The sequence below is a fragment of the Arachis hypogaea genome, chromosome 7 (assembly GCF_003086295.3).
Source record: "Arachis hypogaea cultivar Tifrunner chromosome 7, arahy.Tifrunner.gnm2.J5K5, whole genome shotgun sequence".
NCBI classification, from domain to species: Eukaryota; Viridiplantae; Streptophyta; class Magnoliopsida; order Fabales; family Fabaceae; genus Arachis; species Arachis hypogaea.
The window spans coordinates 64,149,207-64,155,962 of NC_092042.1; the positions used below are offsets into that span (position 1 = coordinate 64,149,207).

The following is a 6,756-nucleotide window of genomic DNA, read 5'->3' on the forward strand; positions in this document are numbered from 1 at the left end:
ATGTTGCTTAATAAGTAAAGATGGGAGATTAAATTATTAATTTATAAAAATAATTTATAAGCAACGTTTTTTTTAATTTTTGTTTTATTAAACAACGTATTCTATTAATATTTTATGGTTTTTATTTAAAAATATAATTTTATGTTAGTGTTAATTTTTTAAATATTAATTTTAAAAAAAAATATTGTTGACATTAATTATTTGATGAAGTTTTCAATATATAATAAAAGCTCTATTAATAAAATAACTATTAAAAAATTCTGCCAACACACATTACAATATTAATAATATAAAAGAGTTTCAAAACTCCAAACATGAGGGGAGTACTGTAACATCCACTAAGATTCTAGTTTAATTTCCAGCATCTTTCCTTTTCATGAGAAACTAATGCTAGTTAAATTTGTTTACATACATACTTTCCTTTTCACATAGGATTACAAGAACATGTCATGCCATCATCCACAGTTGAACCAATTTATTTCAAATAACCGTGACTTGTGTTCCTATTGGATAAACTATATAATTTTTTTTACCCTTGTTGAAATAACATTTTTGTCATAAATTAAGCAATTGTGATATGATAACATCTTTTAAAAAAAAAAACAACTTGAGTTTGGTTAAGTGGTCAACTCACTCGTTCGCCTCTTGCGTGTCGAGAGTTCAAATCCCGCCTTGTGCCTGCAATAACCCATTGGCCAGCGACAGCCCCTTAAATGGAATACAGATCCACAACGAATTAGCCATTGAATTGTTGAGAGATGCCATGGACAACAAAAAAAAAAAAATTTTAAAAGAAAATTTCCATAGTGATAATAATGCCTATAAATAGAACTCCAATGCGCAACAAATTAGTCTTTAGACTCTTGAGTTGGGGAATATCATGGACATCCAAAAAAAAAATTGTGCCTATAAATTGATTCCAAATTTTTGGTTAACTTACTTTTTATAACAAATTCTAAATTTTTAAAAATCATTTATTTTTATACTTTTTAAATTAAATATTAATTAACAACTTTTTTTTGACAATTTAAGTACTACTTTTTAGACACTATAACAATCACTTCTTCAGAATCCCTCTTTGACAAATCATTTTATCTCTATAAAATGGAGTATTGATCCACACTCCGTCATATCATAATGTAGTGATAAGTCAATTGTAACTTCAAGAAAATGTCCGCCATAACATTTCGCAAGCTAAACTCCTCATATATTAACTGATGAAGAAGTCAATCAGCATGACAACTAAACCATATCCCAAATAGAATTGTAGAATATGCTGAATCCATATGTTAATTTTTCCGTACATAAGAAATTAACAATAATCATGGCCCTTCTAAATTTCAATGTCATTATACATATAAATTTATGTTTAATCTATTATTTATTCATCACCCACAACATATACTGGACCCAGCACAAAGCCAAAACAGTATTTACACTCCCAACTTGACACTTATACCAGCTTGCTGAATATGCTCAACTGACAAGAAATGATTGAGCAGAGAGCAAATGAGTTGAAGAAATTAAAGAATACAAACTTTCTTGGAGCAAAATGCTTTAGAACAAGAATTCAAGTTGTAACAACACATCTCTGAGCCACTTTAACTGCTAAGACTTTACACACAAGACAGCACCACCGTTCTGAAAATGTGAAGACACCAGGATCTGACAGATTGTGTCCAGCAAAGGATACCAAATCACAAGCAAGAAAAAGCTTTTGATCAAATGAAGGGATTCATCAACGGCAACTGAAATGTGGCCACCAATCTAAATAACACAAAAAATGAAACAGAAAGTGTTGGTTCAAAAATGGTGGACCGGACCGTTTTCATCACCGGTTCCCGGTTAGACCGGTTCGACCGGCCAGTTCGGTCCGATTTTCAGAACATTGATAAAAACCCTTTTAGATTGTAAATTGAATGGGTTGATTGAATTCAGTTGTAACAAAATAAAATTGCAAAAGATATAGAAATATAACTAACTATCATAAGTATCTTGGGACCGAGAGTTGCTCAAAATATTATATGCACCTAAGAACAATAAGTATCTCAAGGAAAACATTCAGCCATACATGCGTGTATACATTCTGTTCTATATGAAAGCGCAATTACAAGAAAAATAGTTGTACTGATTGTTATGAATTCTTTTGCGCATCAATATGTACGAATCTATAGGTTACAGTCTATCGTTGGTTGTTATTTGTTTACATTTTATTGATTTTCACCAAATAATTTAAGAGTAAACATTCAAATTGTCCTAAAAAGTGTTCAAATTGGATACTTCAGTCCTCAACAAATTTTTATACAAGTATAATTCATGCTATTGGGGTGCAAGCACTACTCAAAGTATTTAGTGGGTGCTCACAGTAACAGACCCTTTATATTTTGTTTATTTCAGTTGTTCACTTTATTCTGTTTATTAAGGTAATTTAGATGGCTAGGTCTGCATTTATTCCTTCCTTCTGCGCTGGATTTCTTTGAAACTTTTCCTTGGTTTTGTTTTACATCTCCTTGTCCATCCTTTTTCTCCACCAAGACATATGTGTAAAAAGATATACGTGTAAAAATCAGATACACTGGTGAAACACTGGTGCTGGGTCATAATTGAATTATGAGTCAAGACATAAATTGCTGTCCAACAAATTTTGAATCAGACACTTTGGTCCCAATATATTTTTTTCACTCTGGAAATCCCAAGAATTATTCCAGTAAACAGATTGGTCCATTTATCTCCAGTCTAGATTTTCAGTAACATGCTATGATCCTAAACAAACTATATTTTGGCGCTCACTGCGGCATTATTCTAAGAATTCCAAGTGGTTCCAATATATTTTCACTCCAACTTCGGATTCATGCCACATATTTTATTCCATCTTTCATTTAAGTACACTACTACTGGTGTTAACAGCCAAATTCAACTACTAATTCATTATAAGTATTGAGAACTTTTAAAAAGTTTGATAATTTAGAAACATAAATGCGTAGTGTTCAAATATATTTTTATCCGCTGTCCACAGTAATTAGCTTGATCCAGAAATTTAAGAAAGACCCATAAGTGCTAGTGCTAAGAATAACTCGGATGTTCTTCTCACGAATCCTAAACAATCTAGGCAACATGACATAAAATTTGGGCAAAACCTTCTCATAATAGTACAGTTGATGCATACCTAGTTTTTCTTGTCGACATTGTCCTTTCCCTTGATAATAATGACTGGGCACTGAGCATGGTGGGCACAGTAGTTGCTAACACTGCCAAGGAACATCCTGTTAAGGGGAGAAAATAGAAACATTATGTGTGGTGTGTCCAAAATTTCTCACTTCAAAAATTCCTTTGTTTAATAATAACTGCATTCAATTTAACGCATGTCCAAAAATGTCCAATATGCAAGTCAAAACAGTTATAAATTTGCTGTGAGGTGAATGTGGCATGTGAATAAAAGGTTGAGAGGGTGCTTGTGTACAATGTTTAAAGCATTTGAAGATTATTTCCTTATTCAGCAACGGTTTGTTAACACGGCATCACTCTACGATAACTGTTATTTGCTCGTATCATATTATAGACAAACTGGAAACACTTATTGGCAAAGGCATTGCTTCCATACAATTGAGAAAATTTCAACTTCTTTCCCGGTATTACATAGACCAATCATTTCCTATTCTTAACCATTGCTAATATTCTCATCTAGAGAAGAATCATTCAGTGTGTTTATAGCAAAGTATGAAATGTGCAAATGCAAGTTTTTGCTTACTTTTCTAGCAATAACAAAGGCTTGTCACATGTTAAAGTGTACCTCTTAATAGGGCCAAATGCACGGGACCCCATCACAAGCACATCAGCATTCAGATCCTGTGCAGCTTCACATATCTTCTCCTTTGGGTCTCCCACAACGACATGGGTCTTGATCCTCGGTTCCTATACAATATACATATAGACAAGTCAATCCTGTAGACCCCAAAATATACTAAATGACAACCATCTCAGGCCAAATCACATTCAAACATAACAACATCAACAACAAAACCTTGTGCTTACTAAGAGGGGTCAGTTACATGGATCAAACGCCATTGCACCATATCATGAATCATATTTGAACTCAACATATTGACCCATTACAACTTTATATACCTTCCTTTCCATCTTTTCTCCACTTTGTGAAAGAATGAATCATTGTGCCCTTAGTGAATCTTTCTAATGTAAACAGAATGGATTAATTAGATGTTAAAGGTTGTGCAAGAGTAATTTGGTAAAGCTGTTTCATAATTGTGCCTTGATGTCAGATTTCTTAACTCCTACACATATAGCGCTAAAGTGCAATCAAACTTTTCCATAAACACCAAATACTTATTCCTATACAATAGCTTATTGGTGACTAATTTTTTATATCCATATAATATGGTTGAAAGTGTAATACCAAATAAATGCAGGGAGTATATTAAATAAAATAAAATAAATTAAAAAAGATGAAAATAATAATAAAAAAAACATTTTCTAGTTGTTCAGACTTCAGATCCCCTGTTTCTATGAGGCAGTCACTTAAACAAAATCCATTTGAACTCAAACGATTGTCTAATTTTAATTACGCACATGAATTGGAAAAATAATAACAAATCTTATGGTTTTATATAGATTAAATTAATTGCACAAAAAATTACTTTCTTTCCTAAATTTAATAGGATTATTCACAGAAAAATAATTATATTAACTAACTTTTCTGAATGAACATTTATTTAGGATCAAATAAAATTTGAAAACTAGACAATTATTTAGGAGAATAAAGAGTACTATATTATAAAATCATAAATTTGAAATTAAAACAAAAGGAGTGAAAAGAAAAGAAAAACAGCATAGAATGTCAATTGTCAAAGTCAAAATAGGTAAGTAAAACGAAACCACTTACAGCCAAATTGAATTCAGCGCAAATTCCTAAAGCGTGATTGAGTACGGCTTCAGTGATACGCTTCTGGTGAGCCTCGATCGCCGCCGTGATCGCCGGTACTTCCAGGTCAGCTGTTCAATAATCCAAAACAATTAAATTTCCCAAATAATAATAATAATAATAATACAAATAAAGGTTAGTTGAAGTCGAGTTACTTGGGCCGCCGAAGGGGATGGCGCCGGGGTTGAGGCCGGTGGCGATGGAGGGTGGGGATTGGACGTGGAGAACAACAAAGGATCCAGCGTTGGTGGAATCGGAAGCAGGTGATCGTAGCTTGAGGTTTTGTAGGGCCCAGCGGAGAGCGGTCATGCTCTGTTCGCTGCCGTCAACGGCCGCCACCACGCAGGTTAAGTTTCCAGCTACGGATGACATGATTTGTTTGAATCTGTTGTGAGTAGTGAGTAGTGTTTTCCACCTAATCTAACTAACTAATCTCTGTCGGCTGTTGCCGTCACGGAAGGGACACTCTACAACATGACTAGTTTTTCACTCCGGTCGTAGTTTCACTTTCCCCTGTGCTTTTGATTTTTCATATTGTATTTTATTTTATTTACCGGAATAAATATAATAGGATAAACTAGAGCTATTAAAAATTTAAGGGAAAAGGACGGCTAACTTTTTAAATTTTTGATAAATATATTTTTGATAAAATTTAAATAAAAAAAGTTTTTGATTTTAATAAATAGAGAACAATTTAAATCTTTCATCTATTTAATTTTTATACATCAAATAGAACTGACTGACGTGGTTGAAACGGTATCCAAGTGTCTGTTACATTGGAAGGAAAATAAAATTTGAAGGACAAATAAGTTCTTGACGTCATTTTGCAAATAAAATTCGAAGGACAAATAGGTTTTTGAGAATTTAGTTCATTATGCTTCTATATATATCATATATTACTATCTAATTGAACTATACCTATATTATGTATCATATATTACTATCTAATTTAATAATTAAATGTGTCACATGACACTCTTATTAAAATTGAGAGAAAATATTTTTTTTCAAAATTAATAAACTCCCTTCCTAAATTCTCTTATTTACCTCTCTTCATTTTTCTATTTATCTCTACTATTTTTACTCTATATATGATTTATATTTTATATTAGTAATTTGACATATCAAAATATGTTATCCGATATTTTTTTACAATTAAAATATTTTAAATGTAAAAGTATACACGTTAAATTATTTTAAATTTTAATAATGAATGTTAAAATTAATTATTAATAAAAAATGAGACTTTTCATATAAAAATAATAACTAAAAATCTTATTATTTAATTTTCTATCTACAGATATCTTAGTCTTCTTAGCTAGAGGCTTTTGTCAACTTAGGACTTTTTTGTAAAAGTAGTTTGATTTTATAAATCTTTTGTGTCATGCATAATTTATACTGTCAGAATAAAGTGAACTATAATTTAAAAAAAATTATTCCCGTAATGTTATTACGGATAAAAATACTAGTTTTAATATAATACACAAATGCACTAATGCTAACTTAATACATAAATGATGCATAAATGAACTAATGCTAACTTGATGCATAAATAAATTGATGCTAACTAATGCCACTAGTATGATGAAAATTGAACTGCAATTTAACAAATTCTAATATAATACACAAATGCACTAATTTTAACTAATGCTAACTAATGTGAGAAAGCTGAACTAATATAATATAAGCTCAATTTCTGCAATTTTAATACAAATAATCTAAATTGCATAATATAACAAGTTAACTAGATTTCAAAATACAAGCATAATTTTATAAACTAAATTCTCATAATAGAAGCATAATAGAAGCATAATGAACTA

The 6,756-nt window shown here is 31.1% G+C and overlaps 1 protein-coding gene across 5 annotated transcripts; it reads right to left on the reverse strand.

Moving 5' to 3' along the window:
- Positions 1–238: 238 nt before the first annotated feature.
- On the reverse strand, positions 239–5,510 carry LOC112703253 (universal stress protein PHOS34). 5 transcript variants are annotated; one of them, XM_025754618.3, is made up of 5 exons: positions 5,092–5,492; positions 4,898–5,007; positions 3,791–3,912; positions 3,167–3,263; positions 239–708 (listed from the first exon to the last, which is right to left on the reverse strand). In XM_025754618.3, the coding sequence occupies exons 1-4, from the start codon at positions 5,306–5,308 to the stop codon at positions 3,167–3,169; spliced, it is 546 nt and encodes a 181-aa protein (XP_025610403.1). In that variant the 5' UTR covers positions 5,309–5,492; the 3' UTR covers positions 239–708. The 5 variants fall into 5 exon arrangements, with proteins under 5 accessions (XP_025610403.1, XP_025610401.1, XP_025610406.1 ...); XM_025754616.3 differs by lacking the exon at positions 239–708 and adding an exon at positions 1,313–1,767 and having other exon boundaries at positions 5,092–5,510; XM_025754621.3 differs by lacking the exon at positions 239–708 and adding an exon at positions 1,313–2,519 and having other exon boundaries at positions 5,092–5,496.
- Positions 5,511–6,756: the final 1,246 nt, after the last annotated feature.

What these genes read in the sequence shown, in the direction of transcription:
- LOC112703253 (XM_025754618.3), bottom strand. Translation starts at nt 5,308, where the DNA reads ATGTCATCCGTAGCTGGAAACTTAACCTGCGTGGTGGCGGCCGTTGAC. An exon ending in CATCCCCTTCGGCGGCCCAA is followed by an intron (nt 5,008 to 5,091) that starts GTAACTCGACTT and finishes ATTATTGAACAG; the next exon opens with CTGACCTGGAAGTACCGGCG. An exon ending in GCGCTGAATTCAATTTGGCT is followed by an intron (nt 3,913 to 4,897) that starts GTAAGTGGTTTC and finishes TATATTGTATAG; the next exon opens with GAACCGAGGATCAAGACCCA.